This window comes from Lacerta agilis, chromosome 3, assembly GCF_009819535.1.
Source record: "Lacerta agilis isolate rLacAgi1 chromosome 3, rLacAgi1.pri, whole genome shotgun sequence".
Taxonomy (NCBI): Eukaryota; Metazoa; Chordata; class Lepidosauria; order Squamata; family Lacertidae; genus Lacerta; species Lacerta agilis.
The window spans coordinates 51,077,852-51,097,089 of record NC_046314.1 but is presented as its reverse complement, the minus strand read 5'-3'; the positions used below and the strand labels follow the sequence as shown (position 1 = coordinate 51,097,089).

Sequence of the window (19,238 nt, the reverse complement as noted above, 5' to 3'; positions counted from 1 at the left end):
ATATTAACAAGCGCCATCTTGTTTCTTCTTTCATCTTTATCAAGTCTAAGTAAAGCTGTGCAGTTGAATACTTAATTATAAGTCCATCTGTACTCTATTTTTTTCTTTCAAAAAAAATAGGTTTATTAATGAGGCTTGGCATAGAAAAACAATTGTAGGCATAGAGAAGGAAAAAAAGAACGTACCAATCACCTCCGTAAATCCAAACACCATGATGAGAATGTCTTTGAAGTCTGAGCTTAAACACCAGGGACTGTGCAGTTCTGCAGATTTTTTCTCAGTCTTCTTTGGTCCAGACTATGTCTGTTTATTGTCCAAATCTAATCATTTTATCAAACAGATATTTCCGGCTTGTGAGAGTGACTTTGGAGAGTGCCAGCTGTACCGTGCCGTGCTCTGGGACCCAGCGTCCTGCTGCTTACACCTTGATGCCAGCTGACAATCTTGGATGATCTGCTGGTCTACGAGACAGTCCTCCCCCATCCTGGGGAGTCTGCCAGGGCTAATTACCCCCATATCAACCCTGAATTACCGGCATGGCTGAGGTCCGATTGTGTGGGAGTCAGCCATTTCTCACCGCCGGAAACAGGAAGCCCCTTTTGGATAGATTTCTAAACCAAGCAATGCTAATTTATTTAGTACGTTTTATTGAAACCAATGGGGCTTATTTTGGAGTTCAAAGTTGTTGAGATTGGAATGCAAGTCATGTGTGTACAAAGAGACACATACGATACTCCAAATTTTCCTGACGCAGCACATGTAGAAAGTGTTGAGGCATCACTCCTGCCTCCTGGCATTGACCTCACTTGCATAAAGCAGAGTGTTCAATTCGCAAGCCTGGTAGACCTTCATCTTGGTACTGGACCTTAGTAAAACATTCTCCCATACCCTTTTGGATGGCGGTGTCTCAGTTCTGGAAAAAACTACCCCAACAGGGATCCCCTTGGTATTCACCCAGCACCCTCACTATGAAAACACACATGTATCCGCTGTATGTGGGATGTGGGGAGCAGAACAGAAATAAATACCTCCGACTCCACCAGGAATACATAGAAGCTAGCACCAAGAGAGAAACTGATTTGGCCCCAGGCAGGCAAGAAAATATGCTCTACCGAATTCTCGAAGCTTTTCTTCCCACGCACAGACGATTTTCCCTGTCTCTGTCTTGCCTCGTTCTTGTGGGATTTCTTTATGATGACAGTGGGGAAGCCTCGGATGGAAGGGCTTCGTCGCCCATTGCTGTGCCTGGAAGGGACGGGAGTGGAGCCACTGAGAGAAGAAGCCTTGTGGGGCAGAACAAGAGCTGAGAAGGATTTTGCGAGAGTGCCCAACTAAATAGAGGGAAACGATGGAGGCGGGTTGCGGGATCTGGCAAAAGGTGCCTTACTGGGCTGGGCCGAACAAGCGCAGTTGCAAGCTGGGTTAGAGACCAGCCTTGCCTCTAGAAGGAAGTTCTCTCAGCAGGGGCCGGTTTAAGGCAGCGCGGTGCCAGAGCCCGGTAAGCGCTTGCCCGGGTTCGGGGAGAAGGCGTGAGGGCCTCGGCAGGGTTCTGGATTCCTCCTTTCTCCTTCCCAATCGGGGGCAAGCGCTTACCGGGCTTTGGGAAGGAGAGGGGAGTTTCCCGAAGCCCGGCTTAAGCCAGCGCCGCGAGGGCGGGCGTCGGCTCTCAGGAATGAGGAAGCAGCGAGAGGACCGTGGCAAGGACGCAAGCGGAAACGTGGAAGGCTGCGGTGAGTTGGAAGCAGCGCCGATTTAGAAAATAAAATAAAAGGAAGGGGGGAAATGCTTCGTTGCTTCAATGCTGAGCCACGTTTCTGTTCCTTAAGGAACAGGGGATACATTGGAGCTTTATGTCGCTCACCTCCGATGGAGGGGAAGCCTGGGTTTGTGCTTTGAGCTCTGCAAAAGTACAGTAGGATTTCACAAAGCGACAACTCTCTTTCTTTGTGATTTCCTGTTGTTGTTCAGTCGTTCAGTCGTGTCCGACTCTTCGTGACCTCATGGACCAGAGCACGCCAGGCACGCCTATCTTTCACTGCCTCCCGCACTTTGGCCAAACTCATGCCAGTTGCTTCGAGAACACTGTCCAACCATCTCATCCTCTGTCGTCCCCTTCTCCTTGTGCCCTCCATCTTTCCCAAAATCAGGGTCTTTTCTAGGGAGTCTTCTCTTCTCATGAGGTGGCCAAAGTACTGGAGCCTCAACTTCAGGATCTGTCCTTCCATTGATTTCCCATTGCAGCGTAATAGCGGGAACTGTTCTCTGCTTTTTTGCTCTTTATTCTTATACATACAGGCAATGCAACCAGCCGAGAAATACGCTGTCAAGTACAAAGGATTTTATTTCCAGCCAGATTTGGTTTCACCGGAGTACCTAGATTCCCTGGGGGATTTTGAAATCAGGGACAGTGATGTGCTTCTAGATACTTACCCAAAGTCAGGTAAGATTAGAAACATGTGTGCCTTTTGCATGTGGTTGTAAAATGGTATTGGTAAAGTTCCATTGCTAAAAGACTCTCATACCTATATCTCTTTATTTCATTAGTTTTTTTCTACAGCTGTTCAGTAACAGGGGACTGTGTCCATGCGTAGGGGGTTTGACAGTAATTTTACTGGTTATATAGGCACTGAGGAACTGAGTGACAAGAAGGCAATATACAATGAGCATTTCTCAAAAAAATCCTGGGAAGAATAATAATGGTTTGACTAAGCTGAATCAAAGTACTTTGGAGGACTGACAACTGTTTTTATTCCCTGGACTTTGACTGATCATTTGCATTTCCATCTATAGGGAGACTAGAGCAGAGTTTGTGGTAGTTTCTGAAAAAGAAAGGAACATCTTAGCAAATATTTTTCTGTCCTCCCAAATCCGCAGATTCCATGAAGGCTTCCTATTTCTCATCCACAATGGAAAGGAAGCCTTGGCGAATTTTCACATTCTCTGCCCTTGCTGTGTTTCCTTTGACTCCCTTCTTCTTCATCCTTCCTTGTCTTTACCAGTTTGCAATTTAAATAGCAAACTCCATGATTGAGAGGCATGTTGTTTGTAATTATTTTACTCTGTAAACTAGTATGTATATTTATGGCACTGAATGAATGAAATAACTTATCCTCATTTGTAGGAACCGTATGGACTCAAAATATTTTGAGCTTGATTTTGCACGAAGGTCATCGAGATGGAACTGAACACATAGACTTACTAGATAGAGCTCCATGGCTGGAGGCCAATGTCCGCAATATGGATTACGTCAATCGACCATCACCTCGACTCTTTACTTCCCATCTACCCTACTATTTAGTACCAAAGGGATTAAGGAACAGAAGAGGAAAAGTAGGTCCTGCTGTATTTATTATTTGATCAAATCAAATGTTTGTCTCACCTTATTTTAAGCCCAGATAGAACGCATCCCATTTCTCACATGAAACAGAACAATTGTGAATTATGCTTTTTCAGATCATTAATATTCTTTAAAAAGTGGAAAATCCACTGTTTACACATCTTACTCATATCTTCATGTAAAATAATTAGCATACAAGGATAGTATTAGCATACCAAACCCTTCCTCCCTGGTGGGCCAGCTCTCCAAGGATCAGCATCTTTCCCCTGAATTTCCTGCCTCAATCTTGTGGTACAGTTTGGTCAGCACAAAAAGGAGCCATGTCATTTCTCTCACCTACTTCATTCCTAAAGCATATGTCACTGGATCAGAATGAAAAAAAAAAACACAGAAGAATGGCTGTTTTGCTGTTCTGGGAGTGTCAACTTTGTCAGTGGGTGAGATGATGGGAATTCAGAAGATCCTTTATTTGTGGGGAGGAGTATAAGAGAAGTGTCAAAGTAATCTTATGAGCTGACCAGGAGAGGAAGAACCAGCGTAGGATATGTTGCTGCAATGAGATTTCCAGGAGATTTGAAGGGAGAATGAGACAATGAAGACCAAAGTCATATAACTGATGGGAGGGTGTGTCAAAAATGCATCTCCAGGGGGGCTTCTGGCTGAGAAAATTGCGTGCTAAGCAATCTTTATTAGTGGCTCACTAATAGGCAGACTTATAAATGATGAAAGATGATCAGATATAATTCTGATTACCCAAATAACTCACCTTTGAATCAAGTGGGGGTGGGGTCAAAGGGCAAGCCTCCCAGCTCTGAAGAATATATTTCGTCATTGTTCCAGGGGAATATAAAAAACTCCAGGGAGGCGAGGAAAAATCCAAGAGCGAGGCAGGTACACCGAGCTTAAGCACTGTATAAAAGCTCTAATGTTAGAGCATCAAGTACACATTCTCTTCTGTCTTAGTTACTATTACCAGTACAGTGGATGCTCGGGTTGCGAACATGATCCATGCGGGAGGCATGTTTGCAACCCACAGCGTTCGCAGCCCACAGCACCATGTCTGCACATGCGTGGGTTGCATTTTGGCGCTTTGCAAAGCACAGTTTAGCACTTCTGTGCATGTGTGAGCACTGAAACCTTGAAGTAACCCGTTCTGGTACTTCTGGGTTCAGCGTGGTGCGCAACCCAAAAACACGCAACCTGAAGTGGCCATAACCCGAGATATGACTGTACAGTCATACATCTTGTTGCATTTGCTTCACGTTGCGGCTTTTTGGGTTGCGAATGCGGCAAACCCGGAAGTGTATACTTCCAGGTTTCGTTGCATGCACAGAAGCGTTCTACATGCTTCACACACGCGCAGAAGCGCTCTATCGCGCTCTGTGCTTGCACAGAAGCGCCGCTCTAATTGCAGACTTTTGGGGTGCAAATGGCACCCCGGAACAGATTTGTGTCTGCAACTAGAGGTACCACTGTACTGGAAAGAAGGAAATTAAAAACCACGCAGAAGAAATAAAGCTGGAGACGGTTAACAATTTTATTATTAGATACAGGCAAAGAGACCTCTCAAAAAGTGTTAAATAAAATTTATGACTTGGAAAGATACCACAGACTGTAGCTTGAGATTCCCTATGATTTATTTCTGGTGCCTTTTCTAAATTCCTGTCTTCTTATACTGGACTGATGAAAAACGAAAGTAAGAATATTTTTTTATTCTTTTTTATTTTATTGATATAACAAAAAAAGAAAACACAGATACAGAATTACACACAAGAATAACAATAAACACAAAATTTTCTTACCAAACAATAAAACATAAGTTGGTCTTAACACTATAGACCCGACCTCCTGTCTATTCCTTATTTCAATTTCGTATTACTTATTGCCAATACACACTTTTATAATAATTTAAGTTTTTCTTACTATATCTTAACTCTTATGTCTAACTTGCAGCTATTACTGAAGTTCCTCGAATGCTGCAACAGAGTTTAAACTACTATAATTGTATTTCAAATATTCTTTGAAAACCTCCCATTTTGAAACAAATTCCTGTTTTGGTTTATTCTTTATTTTTTTCTGATAGACCGTCTAATTCGGCATATTCTGTCAGCTTTTGGGTCCATTCATGTATAGAGGAAATTTCAATACTCTTCCATTTTGCCGCGATGAGAACTCTTGCTGCCGCTGTAGCGTATAAAAAGATACCCTTTGTTTTTTGCGGAATATCCGAATCTGTAATTCCCAGGAGGTAGGCCTCTGGTTTTTTATTAAAGGAGATCTTTAGCATTTTTTTGCGGTTCTGAGTAGAGAGTATTGCGAGAATAGCCAGGTTTGAGAGAACAATCTCATTGCTGGCAATATCTAACATCATTGGAAGAGTCCAATTCCAACATCATTGGAAGAGTCAAGCCAAAAAGAATTTGTTGTTATTCCTGCAGGTTGTTTATGTGGCCAGAAACCCAAAGGATGTTCTGGTTTCCTATTATCATTTTACCAAAGCTGCACGCACACTAGAAAAAGTAGACGACTTTGAGATTTACATGGAGAGGTTTCTGTCTGGAAAAGGTAAGGATGATTTGCCACTCTAAAACAAGTCACTTTTGTCCCTTCATTCCCTATCCTCCTTTGAAAACAAATAAAAGAAATTCAGTGTGCGGTAAGGAATTATTCCAGAGTGCCACGTCTGATGCTGTTGGTTGCTCTGAGGAAGTTCAAACTTATTTTCCATGTGCATCCATAACTAAATAAATTATAGCACACAGGTTTATGCCATGGATGGCTGCTGCCCATTGAGGCAGAAGGTAGGGTGTAGATTTGGCCAACTCCCAAAGCAAATCAGGCAGATTTGTATATTGCCTTCAATGGGCTGAAGGAGCTACAAATCATTACAGGGTGGATCACCTAACCCTGAACCAAGTGTAGAGATTTGCTGGAGTGGGAAGGGAGCTGGAGAAAGGCTCAGCCCACCCATCACTCTCCCATCACATTGGGATGGGAAGCACTGCAGGGAGCCTTAAAATGCAGAACTCTTCTGCAGGTTCTTTCTCTGAGAAAGTGTCTGGTGAGGTTGGGTGCTATTCATTCAGCCTGTGTTTGCTTTCTTTCCCTTCCCAATCCATCAAATTCTGACTTCAAGCTGCTTGGTTTCATTGAAAGGTTGGGCTGAATTGTTATTGTCTAATGGTTTACACCAGGCACGTCCAACAGGTAGATCGTGATCTACCAGTAGATCACTGGACGTCTGTGGTAGATCACTGGTAGATCACTGACTCCCCCAAAGAAGCTCAGTAAGTTTGTCTCTGCTAAGAAAATCTCAACATTTTTGCCCTGTACCCCTAAAAAACTGGGCTTTCCTCCTCCCAAAAAACCTCAACAAATTTGACCTGAACCCCCCAACACAGGGGGTAGATGACTGCCAGTTTTTAACTCTGGGAATAGATCACAGTCTTTTGGGAGTTGGCCACCCCTGGTTTACACCATTGCTGGTTCATAATTGGTTCCTTTAAAATGTTTTAATTCATTTTATCTGAGTGTTATTCATGCTCTCAAAAAAATATCTCCTCTACATTTACGCCAAATCAACTTCTCTCCTATCAGTAATTGCAAGTTTATGGTTGGACCATGTGGAAGGCTGGTACTCTCACAAGGATGACTTCAATATTCTGTTTCTTACCTATGAGGAAATGAAGAAGGTAAGGTGTCAAAATGTTACCAAGTCTGATATTAAACAAGCATCAAAACTCACCTTTACAAAATGGAGGAAGGAAGCAATATGATGATTCAAGTGCCCTGACTGAAGGAGATTCTGCATCTCCCTACCATCAATTTAATACAGCATATGGTCTCAATCTGAGTGAGTTTATCATGTTGCATTGAAACCATTGTGAGTTCATATAAGCAATTTCAAACACCCCCAGGAATCAAAATGTTCCCCTTTACAGTGGTGCCCCACAAGACGATATTAATTCGTTCCGCGAGTGCCGTCGTATAGCGGAAATTTCGTCTTGCGAAGCACAGTCGGAGGAAGCGCGGTTTTACGAAAAAACCGCAAAATGTTTTCGTTTTGTGAGTCTCAGCCATAGGGAAATTTTTCTTGCGGGTCACCCTTTCGTTAGAGAATGCCTTTCGTCTAGCGAGTTTTTCATCTAGCGAGGCATTCGTCTAGCGAGGTACCACTGTATTATTATTTTGAAGCAGTCTTGGTTGAAGCATATTCCCCCATCAACTATAAATAAATAAATAAATTACAGCATGGGGGGGGGGGCCCTCTTTGCAATCATCTTCCAGCAAGGCAGCATTTTCAAAGGCACACAATACCTGAATATCCAATAATGCAATGATTTTTACCAACATAATTACTGGAAACAATGAATTCTGACACAATCTATCTTCAGAAGAGACATAAGCACTCCGACTCCCTGCTTGGAAACTGTGAACGTTTTACTGAGTGTTCAGTACAAACAGTTCAAAACCCCAATTCAGCTGCTGCTTTCCTTGCTAGTCTCCCCTCCTTTCTAAAAGATAAAAAAAAGCCCAGGCAGGAGGCCATGGACTCAGGAGCAGCTTTTTAGGCTGCACAGTAACCATTTACCCTGAGAGATTATAGGGCTGAAAATATAGGCCTGTCTGGAGTGGTGGCATTTATTTTTTAATTTACTTGTGGATTCAGTTTAAATAGTTGTCCCATAGGTGGCTGACAGAACAAAAGCAACAGTTAAAGTATAATATACTGTAACGCAATGGCAATTACTGAAAACTAGGCAAATAGAAATGCAGGCTGCTTGTCCCCCCCTGCTTGTTATCCTGCCTGTTCCATGAGTTTTAGTCACGTGGCTGTCAGGTTTCTCTATTGTGGATGGCCTGACATTAAAACCACATTCCATTTCAGGATCTAAGAAGCTCTGTACTGAAATTATGCAACTTCCTTGGAAAGAGACTGACTGAAAAGGAGGTGGATGCTGTTGTGGATCAGGCTACATTTAATAAAATGAAAGCAGATCCCAGGGCAAACTATGACTTCTTGCCACCAGAGTTCATGGACTACAGCAAAGGACATTATCTTCGCAAAGGTAAGTTAATGGTAGAAAAAACTGACATGGTGCCGTTTGCAGAATCCCCGACAGATTCACCTGAAAATTGCTCTGACACCAAGGAGATATCATTTTCCCAATCTTTCATAAAACTCTTCAGTTTCCATTGTTTCCTAATTTTAGAGTTGTTCTATTATGTACTTTCCCTGCTGTTGTTTCCTTCAAAATATGTATATTTAAGGGTGGCATATAGGTCTTTCCAATCTGGAGTGTGGAGACCTAGCCAGATGGGCAGAGTATATTATATTTATTATTATTATTATTATTATTATTATTATTATTATTATTATCCCAACTAGGGACATATTCCCAACTAGGGATGGAATATATTTGGTGTTATATCTATCTATTTTACCACCACAATGCACTTTCTTTCTGTCTGCTTCCTGGGCCAGGCACTGTTGGAGACTGGAAGAACACCATGACAGTAGCACAAAATGAAAGGTTTGACAGTGTTTTCAAGGAGAGAATGGAAAAGCTGCCCATCAAGTTCTGCTGGAACATCAATGAAGAATCATGAGTCTACCTTCAGCTTGGAAGGATGAAATAAAGTGCACTGTATGCATTTAATCCAGGCGTATTTGTAAGAGTTAGTAAGGAAAACTCTCATGTGGCTTAATAGCCTCCTAATACTGTAATATGTGCAAGATTTTTTAAAAACAGCACAATAAAATTACATTTGTACTGTCCACTTATTCTGTTTCTACACTCCTGAGCACTTCCTAATTTCTGACTCTTTGTTGCTCCTGTTTTATTCTAGTAAATTTCTTCTTTGCAATAAGGAGAAATAGTTTCTTGTAAGGGGAAAATGTTTTCCTTTCTGTATTACAGTGGTACCTCGGGTTAAGTACTTAATTCATTCCGGAGGTCTGTTCTTAACCTGAAACTGTTCTTAACCTGAAGCACCACTTTAGCTAATGGGGCCTCCCGCTGCCGCTGCGCCACCAGAGCACAATTTCTGTTCCTATCCTGAAACAAAGTTCTTAACCTGAAGCGTTATTTCTGGGTTAGCAGAGTCTGTAACCTGAAGCGTATGTAACCCGAGGTACTACTGTACTTTTGTTTGAATAAATACTGTTGAGTAAAAAAAAAGACCTTTAAATTCCCTATAGAATTCCCTATAAAAAGAAATAAATCTAGCAGATTACTAAAACAAACAGGGGGAATGGTACTATTAATGTTACAAGTGATTCATAGAAGGAAAAGAGAGTATCTTATTGGAAGTTCAAAACTGGCAGAAGTCATTTTTGCCTGATCAGAGGAAGTGAATAAAAAAGAAAGGGGTAGCTATTTTTCTTGCTGAAACATCATCACTCCCATTTCCCCCCTGAATAGATTACAGACCTAGATAAGAGATTTATTTTTGGAATATGGGGATGGGCTGTGAAAGAATATTTACTAGGATGCATTTATGCACCCAACAGTAATAAAATAATTATGTTCAGAAAATAAATGAAATTATTAATGTCAGCACAGATAAGGGGATTCTTCTCAGTGGAGCATTTGATGGGGTATCATACCCCAAAACAGATCATACAATTTCTAAAGATAACAAAGGTGTTTTACCTAAAATGTTGAAATGGTAATGTTATGGAGAAACTGTCACACAACCAAAAGGAATTATACCTGTTACTCTATTCCACATAATTTTTATTTGGAATTGCATTTTTTCCCCTAGCATCTCCTCCTCTGATTAGACCTTAACATGGAAACTGGAAGTCCAAGTATATATGTGGACCATGCGCCATTTGTTAACAGATCATAAGGAAGTAAATGTCATTGGTCAATCTTATATCACATTGGGGGGGGGGGCTTTACAGCAGGGGTGACTAAGCTGTAGCTCTCCAACTGTTGAATTACAGCCCCCATCATTTCCACCTGTGCTTCTTCCCACATTGCCCTAATGTCGTGGCTGCCTCGCCCCCAAATGTTCTGATAAGCTGTGATGCCACACACACTGCCAGCCACTACAGGGAATTTGTGTTTAACATTTGGAGGGCCACAGGTTCCCGACCCCTGCTTTAGAGCCAAACACTGAATACACTTCCTAAAGCAAATGTGTACATCTTGCCCTTTCTCTCCATATCATTATTAAGATGAATACCTCCACTGTACTTCCATAATCTTTGGGTGCTGTGAAAGTGAGAGTTCTAAGAAGCAACTTCTTTTCAGAACAACTGGTTCTAAGAAATTTTGGGACTGAAGATAATATGAGAATGCTTCTCGTTCCATGTTTTGCTTTGCACACAACACATTCATTTCAAACCCAAGGCCTTCGTGATACAGCAAGATTAGCGTTTCAAGTGCATTTTAAACTTCAACACATGGTACAGCTTCTTCAAAAACGCAAGAGATTCAAGAACGCGAATGTCAAACACCTGAAGTCAATTTATTATCTGTGATGAAAGATGTCAGAGAAGGTGGCCTCTTGAAATTAAAATACTTTTGTCTTAAGTAAAAGGGGAACCAAAACATATGCGGGTGTCTCTCTGTACAAATGTTCACACAGGTTGATCAGTAAAGCCAGTACAACAATTTCCATCTAGTCACTCTCCAGATGGGCAGGGTTATAGTCAGGATCATCTTCTTCATCCTCCAACTCCAAATCATCCATTTCCTGGAACAGGGATTCATCTACTTCCACACTGTTTCCAGCTTTGGGGAGAGAAGAGAGATAAAACTCATTCCAGAATACAAAAGGCCAATACCAGATGGGCTCCCTGCTATACTTGCTTGGAATCTTTAGCAAAATGCTCTGAAGAGTCAACACCCAATGACAGACAGAAGCAATCTACTGCTCTACATAGTTATATTAAACAGATTATATAAAGCAAGCCAGATGGAGAGGTCTGGTGGGCTGCATTGTGTCTGAGGTTTCTCTTCCTCTGAACTAAAATGCAGTTTAGATCTACACTGTGTGCCATCAGTTGCTGTGAACAGCATGCATTATGGGTTTGCTATGTGGAGTATCCCAATTCTTTCTCTGCCTTTTAAACATTTTTAAACCCAACACAGCCTGAAGCAGTGTCTGAGTGCAACAAATTATGGGGAAGAGGCCCTCAAAACAATAATCTTGAAGTTTTCCCAGTTGCCTACATTATAGGGACTCTGGCCAAAAATCAGCTTTTGGGAAAGGGTTTTATGCTGAGGAGGGAAGGATTAAGCCTCTGCTCTCCTCACTCTCGCTTGTTCCGTTCTGAGCTTCCACAAGCTGCTTTGGATTTAAAACAAAAGAAATATAGGGAAGAATAATTGGATTTTATGTAACCTGCAGCTTGAGTCTAAAAGGCAAAATGGAACAACAGTGACATCTTCTGGACAGTTACAGGTAGGCAGCCGTGTTGGTCTGCCATAGTCAAAACAAAATAAAATAAAAAATTCCTTCCAGTAGCACCTTAGAGACCAACTAAGTTTGTTCTTGGTATGAGCTTTCGTGTGCAGTGTGCATGCACACGAAAGCTCATACCAAGAACAAACTTAGTTGGTCTCTAAGGTGCTACTGGAAGGAATTTTTTATTTTATTTTATCTTCTGGATAGTAAAGTGGCTTCTATTTTTGACATGTTCTTTGTTACCTTTGTCCCTTTATATTGAGGCTACAATCTCATGTAGTAAACCCCATGACCGCCTCCTTCCATATGAGCCTACCCAGACCCCGAGATCACCTTCTGGGGCCCTTCTTCGTGTGTCTCCTCAAGAGGCCCGGAGGGTGGCAACACGAGAACGGGCCTTCTCCGCAGTGGCTCCCCATCTGTGGAATGCTCTCCCCAGGGAAGTTCGCCTGGCACCTTCATTATACACCTCCAGGCACCAGGAAAAACGTTCCTTTTGAACATTTCCTTACGTTTAACATTCCTTTTTTTAAACCAGGCCTGTGGTTGATTTGATTGACATCCCATGCCCTTCAAAAATGTGGCTGGGGGGAATTATTGGGTTGTTGTTGTTTTTATAATACATTTTTACAATATATTTTGATTTTGTTTTGTGAACCGCCCTGAGACCTCTGGGTATAAGGTGGTATATAAACGCAATAAAAAATAATAATAGTAATCTGCCTACGTTATTAAGGCTGCATTATGTCTCTGCTTCTCTGGGGAATAAGGTGCATTCTTTTTACTTTCAATCATTACCTTTCTGTTTTGTCTTTACGCCAAGCAGCCAAGGTGATGAACCTGGGCCTCCCAGACACCCAAACTAGGCACTACCCAGGGTGAGACGTGATAAGCTTATGCCTGTCTTTGACATCCCCCCTCCCTCCACAGGCGAAGAGCTTTGCCACCCTCCAGCTTCCATCAGCGCACTGGCCACATTTGGGGGGGGGGGGTGAATGAGGATGACGGGCCAGGCAGGGACACATCCTGCGCTTCACACCGGGTGCTTATAGCACTGAACTTGCAAGCAAAATATTTAAACTTTTATCCCCTTCCAAAGGTGCCAGAGGCAGCATTTAGGCCACTACCAGGGGCAGATTTTGTTCTCGGTATGAATAAGTACAATTTGTAGCAACGGAAACAGGAATCGCAAGTTACCTTCTTCCAAGAACTGAATATCAGATGTGTCAAGATTATGATCTGTTTCAAACAGCTGTTTCCCTGTAAGAAATAAGAACGTAATAAAGTAAGAACAGCCCTGCAGGATGCTAGGCCCATCTAGCCTAGCATCCTCTTTCCCACAGTGGCCTCCTAGATGGCTTTTGGAAGTCCATTTTGGGGCCCTCCACCCGCTCTGGCCTACAAATCCCATCAGCACCAGCCAGCACAGCTCCTAGGGAAGGGCTGACCTAAGGCAACTGATACCTCTTACCTGTTAGCTTATTTTTGCCAGACTGTTCTTCCTCTTTCACTTTCTTTCTTTTAAATTCTAGCATCTCTAAATCAAATTTTGCTTTCCAGCTTAGAAAAGTTTCAATGGTGACTGGGGTGCCATGGAAACATTGCTACGCAGAAAGGCCAAAACAAACAAACAAACAAACAATATTAATATACAATTCAGAAAACAAAACAATCAAGAACACACAAGTTTACTCCAGCTGTCTGGTACTCTTGGACTGCAGGACGAATGAGAAACACTCTGTCCCCATTCATCCTCTAAAGGACTAAAGGCTGCAGTACACATTGGGGGGGTGGGGGGTGTAGTGTGCTCGTGAGCTAACTTCTTCTTATTTTATTAATTTATAAATCACATTTCACATTGAGCATTAAGGCAATTTTTCAAACATACCCTAAAACCAACTAAAAATAGTTTAAACCATTGCCAACCCTGCCCTCCACGATTGTTTTAAAAACAATACAAAAAATAACACCTAGGGAAGAAACCTTTTCACCCAGCAGGAAAGCTTATCGGAACAAAAAAAGTCTTCAGTTGTTTCCTGAAGCTACAAATAACGGGTGCCTGTCATATCTCTGCAGAGATTTTGTAATAGAAAACTGGGGCAGCTGCAATGAAATCCCTGTTCTAAGTTATTGTGGCGTGGGTTTCTGACATTTTAAGGACTTCAGGGACAAACGCTTCTGCAAAATGCGGTGACCTGCTGGCTCAGTCTCTCAAGCAGGGCTTTTTTTCAGCTGGAGCTCACCGGAACTCAGTTCTGGCACCTCTCATGTGGGCGGCATTGCCATTTGAAGAGAACAAGGGAGGTGCTCATTGTGAGTTCTAGAAAAATAGCTCTGCTCTCAAGTAACCTGGTCTTGAGCTGTGATAAGCCTTTACATATTGGTACCAAAACCTTGAATTTTATCCCATAGCTTTGGGAATCATTCAGTTGAAAAGATGGATTACAGATATTTAACAAGAAGAAGAACAACACTTAGACTAGGCAAAGTGAGTTTAACAGTCCTCCTTAGTTACCACAAAGTGTATTGAAGTAAAGCTACACTTAGCCAGGCTAGGGAACCCACTAAGATTTCTTGTATTCAGCAGATAAGAAAAACAATTTCAACTAAACTTTCACCTTTTCTGCTTCCTCTGCCTCTTTCTCCTTCTGTTTATTTTCCTCTTCCCTCCTTGTTTTTATCTGATCTACTATTTCATTTAATTTCTCTTGCACAGCCGATACTAGTGTGAAGATCATTACCATGCCCAGGTTCTCGTCTGCCTGAAATACAGAAAAGTGTTTAGCAGGAAATGAAGTCACATCATGGCACAGCAAGTACGAAATCTGTGGGAGGAATGTTGCCAAGCAGGCAGAAAATGGGGCAGAAATATAGATATACTGAATGCAAAATCCACATGCAGCAACAGCTTCAAGATAAATCACTCCCATTTATTATTTGTATTTAGCAAGACTCATATTGTCTCAGACCTGCAATTCCCAACTAGTACAAAAACAGCACAAAGGCCATCTTTGCACTTTCCAATGCGCTGTGGGATAGAATATCCTACAATAGGTTACTGTTACGTTGGCCCATCTAGTTCTGATGCCACAATTAAAAAAGCAGACAAAAATCACATCAAAACCTGCAGATATGCCTTCGTAAAAAATTTTAATCATTTCATACAAGGGAAAAATGGATGGTCTATTATAACAAGAAAGAACTAATAAAATGCTACACTGAAATGTTTCCAAAGCCACCTGCAGACCCTGGAATTCATGTAATCATACACAATATAACTTAATGCAGGCTAAATTACAATCCTACTTTGATTAAGTCCCACTGAGCTCAATGGTAAGTTCATATAAATATTGCAGCCTTAAATTATCCTTAACACCCTGCCATATTGCCAATGGTGGTGCATAACAGATTCCTCACCACCACTTCAATGCAAACTTGCTTTTTTAAGGTGTTGTGGCACAAAGCCAGGAGTTTAATAATAATAGTAATAATAATACAAATTTAAAAAATAGTGATTAGCTAAAGCATGTTATTACTGGTACTGTGCAAGATATTTTCAAGTGCTCTGTCAGCTAATGGAGAGGGACCAACATTAGCTGAATTGTTTGTTTTTGAAGTAGATTTATATTTATCCATTAAGTATTTTATCGACTTTACCTATCTGCAGAACCCATTATCCTTGAGCTTGAAAAAACAACTACACCCTTTATTCCCTTCTTTGTAAAGAATTTGTATTGCTAAGCATTGGGTAGTAGTTGAACTTGCTGCATCTTGATGTTATTAAACGTTATTAAAGAGGATGCTGCTTACCTGTTCCCGCAGTAATTTCAGTATGTCTGTGATGTCAATGTCCTCAAGATTCTCTTGAGAGAGTAGTTCATAGAGGGGGGCTTCATCAGGATAGCGCTCTGCATATGTGAATTTGAGGGTTGCCTGGACAGCTACAGTGCAACAGAAAGCATTAGAAATCGTTGCTTCATGCTGCCAACAGCACCTGCTGACATTCATTATATTAGAAGCAATTTACACAACCTAGTTGTGACGAAGGCCCAACACACAAACACACTAGTGTGCAACCTGCAACCAAATTGATGGTTGCTGTTTTAAATGCAATAAGGATTCTCGTGCTAAGCCCTCTAATGGGAGTGTAGCTCAGTTTTCCCTACTGCATTACACTCATCCTTTCCCATGGTGAAAATATAAAAACGCTTCACTGACAACATGCAGCTACAACAAAAGAAGCTACTACTAGGCTTGTTGTTGTGTAGTGGGCCTAACAATCTACATTTTTGTTTGTTTTACTACATTTAAATCCTGCACCTTATTCTGTCATAGAACCCTATGCAACACAGGTTTCCAGGCTGTATCCAATCTAGACCCCGACCAGACCTAAACTTGGTCTGTTTCAGCTAAGTGGTCGCCCCTTCAGACCATACATGGCTTGGGACCAGTTTACTTGCAGTACTGCCTTACCCCATATGTGCCCACTTGACTGTGTCAATCTGCAGACCTGGCACTGTTACACTGTTATCAACGCACCACCTCCTATCAATTTAGAAACAAGTCTTTTAAGCATTTTATGCCAAACGTCTTTTCTTTGTGGGAGATCTCTTTCCATATGAAAGTTCAACAGCAGTCAACTTACTTTCGTCATTTTCTCCTGCTTCAGATGTCACAGTGATAGTGAAACTTATTGGCTTTTCTGATAACACTGTTGAAGAAAGAAGTCATAAATGAAGACAATAAAGGTTTTCTCCCTCCACCACCCAGAGGCTGGCTAGTTTTGTCTTCATCAGCCATAACACAATAGCCTCTGCTCTTTTCTTTAAATTGTTTTATATAGGAAATTGGATTGAAATTCAAAGACCAATTAGATATCAGCTCACCAAGATCCCAAAATCAGCTGGAAAGGAATAACCTCTATTAACTCAAGAGCCTTTCCCCTTTGAGGAAGGGACATAGCTTAGGGTCCCTTCCAACTCTACAAGTCTATGATTCAATGAAACCGTATTGCCCTGGTGAGCAACCTGGTTACTGAATTCCACACCAGCTGAAGTTTCCAAACCATCTTCAGATGCAGCCCCACATATAACACGCTGCCTCTTATCTGCAATAACAGGGATAATACTACTCATCTACAGCATAGGCTTGCCGCACAGAACTTCCTGGTTTATTTAGTGCTACACAGCCAGTTTCATTGAATGTACCGGTATATGAAGGATGTGTCCCATACAGAGCTGTAGTAGTTTTCATTTGTGTCAGTGTAAAGTCAAAACAGTGATTGATAACCTTTTTGGCAAGCGTGACACATAAAAATGTAGGGCAAAATCCAAGCTAAGTCATACCCTGAGTATACCCGTTAAAATAAATGGGGTTAAGCAATTTATGTTCACTCATTTCAGTAGGTCCACTCCAAGTATACTTAAATTTTCTCATCCTTTACTTCTAGTAGCACAGCATGGAACAGGCAAGCAGGTGTGCAAGCCTGATTTTAAGCCTTGGCCCTCATGCTAGTTCAGAAGTACTACAAACACCCATTGAAAGTTGCCCATCTGTGATCCAAAGTGATCTGGTATTACAGACTTAATAACTATCTGCCACAGAGGCTTCTTACAGCACAAGAGACCAAAAACTAAGCCTAAAACCAAGAGATGTTTTGATCCAATCCCAGAATGTTGTTGTTGTTGTTCAGTCGTTCAGTCGTGTCCGACTCTTCGTGACCCCATGGACCAGAGCACGCCACGCACCCCTATCCTTCACTGCCTCTCGCAGTTTGGCCAATCCCAGAATAATGTGAAGCAAAGTTTGGAAAATGAAAGCACACATTTGGATCTCTGGAATAAAAGCAAGATCTGCCTCCAGCCTTTTCATAATATGGCTCCAACTGCACTCCAGGACACTTACGACTTTAGCAGAATGTGGTTCCACACCATATTGTTATGTCTTGGCTTGTTTTAACATGGTCCGTAATTTATTTGCTAAACCATCTTGGGAGCTCTTTTATTAAGATCAAAAGGCAGGATATGATTTTTTTAAATTAATAAGTATTTTACAGTTGTGGTATTAAGAGGTTTAATGACTGAATGAGGGCCAGGTTTTCACGGGACTACTTCAGCCTGCGTGATTTGTTCTGCCTTGCTCTTCATGGGCCACCAGCAAGGCACAGGGGGGCACCTCATGAGAAGCTGTGAAGACCCTAAGAAAAGCCCTGCTTGGATCAGGCCAGGCCCAGGGGCACATCTGGCTTATGGGGAGCCTGAGAGCCGAGGACACAGGCGCGAGAGCACCGTCCCCTCCACTATCCGGAGGGAGCTGTCCCTGCTGCAAAGAGGGGAGCGCAAATCCACACCACCCAGGATCCCGAGGCAAAAGTTTGGCAACTTCTCCAGTTAGGATCGGGGGTGGGGTGGGGGGACCTTGGAGGGAGGTTTCCCACTTCGAAAGCCGGGAGTTGGGAGCTGGACTGGTGACAATGCGGGCAATCGCCGCGCCGCGAGGCAGAAGTGCGGAAAGATCAGCTGCAGCGCATGCCGGAAACTTGCCGCCGCCGCCGCCCTGCCCGCGCCCACCTGGCTCCGCAGCACGCGGAGGTTCCTGCAGCAGGCGCCGCTTACCTGTAAAGGAGTCCGGGTAAATGGACTCGAGCGCCTCGAGCTCGTTGCGCTGCTCCTCCGCGTAGTCCGTCATGGCCCCCCGCGGCCGGCCATGGAACCCTCCGGCCCGCAAGCGCCTCCGCCGGCAGAGCAGGAGGAGAAAGGAAGTCGGCAGGCGCAGGAGAGAGCCAAGGGAGGCCGCCGGGACGCACGCGCAACGCAGCGCGCAGAGCAGCGCCGCCCACTCGGCCTCTCGACTCCTCGGCCTGGCAGGGAAATCCGTGGCTCTGGCCGACGATTGGTCGCGCCTGCTGCCGGCGCGCGCAGGCCCGGTGCTTTCCCCACGGCTGCCTCTTCGCCTTTCAAAGCAGTCGCGTTGCTTCCCGAGACGCTTCCTAGCCGACAGCGGCGCTGCCTTGCTTCTTCTTTCCGCTTCGAAGCGCTTATGTGTTGCGGAGAAACTTGGAATCTGGGGTCTCCACGGGTTGCAGCAGCTCCGTGAAGTCCTCCAGAGATAACGGGAAATGGAAGGGAAACGCAGAACAGCAGAAAATGCGCGCGCGGTGGCGCTTGCTCCCGAGGAAGTGCATGTAGGATTGCAGCCCGCACATTGCAATCCCACGGATCTCTGCTCAGAAATAAGTCCGTTGGAGTTTAGCGAGACTTGCTTTCAGGGTTAAATGTGTGTTAGGACTGCGGCTTTAATTTCTATTCCCACCCTCCAAAGCCCCATATCGGCACCACCAGTCCTAATGCTTTGCTGTTTGTTATGAGACTGCATAGAAAGAGGGAGGAAGCGTTTTTAAAAGCCAGAAAAAAGGAGTAAATTAATTGAGGAAGGAAAGCAAAAATGGGGCAGCGATAGGAGTCTCTCAAAACGAGGTGAT

The 19,238-nt window shown here is 43.0% G+C and overlaps 2 protein-coding genes across 2 annotated transcripts; one reads left to right on the top strand and one right to left on the bottom strand.

Moving 5' to 3' along the window:
- The first annotated feature begins 1,617 nt into the window (after positions 1-1,617).
- On the top strand, positions 1,618-9,116 carry LOC117043700 (amine sulfotransferase-like). The gene is made up of 7 exons (XM_033143659.1): positions 1,618-1,730; positions 2,296-2,440; positions 3,122-3,330; positions 5,776-5,902; positions 6,935-7,029; positions 8,226-8,406; positions 8,823-9,116. The coding sequence occupies exons 2-7, from the start codon at positions 2,299-2,301 to the stop codon at positions 8,945-8,947; spliced, it is 879 nt and encodes a 292-aa protein (XP_032999550.1). The 5' UTR covers positions 1,618-1,730; positions 2,296-2,298; the 3' UTR covers positions 8,948-9,116.
- Positions 9,117-10,797: 1,681 nt separating this feature from the next.
- Positions 10,798-18,550, bottom strand: RWDD1 (RWD domain containing 1). The gene is made up of 7 exons (XM_033143650.1): positions 18,373-18,550; positions 16,404-16,469; positions 15,569-15,699; positions 14,377-14,520; positions 13,230-13,362; positions 12,956-13,018; positions 10,798-11,082 (listed from the first exon to the last, which is right to left on the bottom strand). The coding sequence occupies exons 1-7, from the start codon at positions 18,443-18,445 to the stop codon at positions 10,970-10,972; spliced, it is 723 nt and encodes a 240-aa protein (XP_032999541.1). The 5' UTR covers positions 18,446-18,550; the 3' UTR covers positions 10,798-10,969.
- Positions 18,551-19,238: the final 688 nt, after the last annotated feature.

Coding starts and splice junctions, on each gene's coding strand:
- LOC117043700 (XM_033143659.1), top strand. CDS start 2,299: ATGCAACCAGCCGAGAAATACGCTGTCAAGTACAAAGGATTTTATTTC. Junction 7,030..8,225: donor CCTATGAGGAAATGAAGAAG/GTAAGGTGTCAA, acceptor ATTCCATTTCAG/GATCTAAGAAGCTCTGTACT. Junction 8,407..8,822: donor AGGACATTATCTTCGCAAAG/GTAAGTTAATGG, acceptor TTCCTGGGCCAG/GCACTGTTGGAGACTGGAAG.
- RWDD1 (XM_033143650.1), bottom strand. CDS start 18,445: ATGACGGACTACGCGGAGGAGCAGCGCAACGAGCTCGAGGCGCTCGAG. Junction 14,521..15,568: donor TGAAATTACTGCGGGAACAG/GTAAGCAGCATC, acceptor TCTGTATTTCAG/GCAGACGAGAACCTGGGCAT. Junction 13,019..13,229: donor TGGCAAAAATAAGCTAACAG/GTAAGAGGTATC, acceptor TATTTCTTACAG/GGAAACAGCTGTTTGAAACA.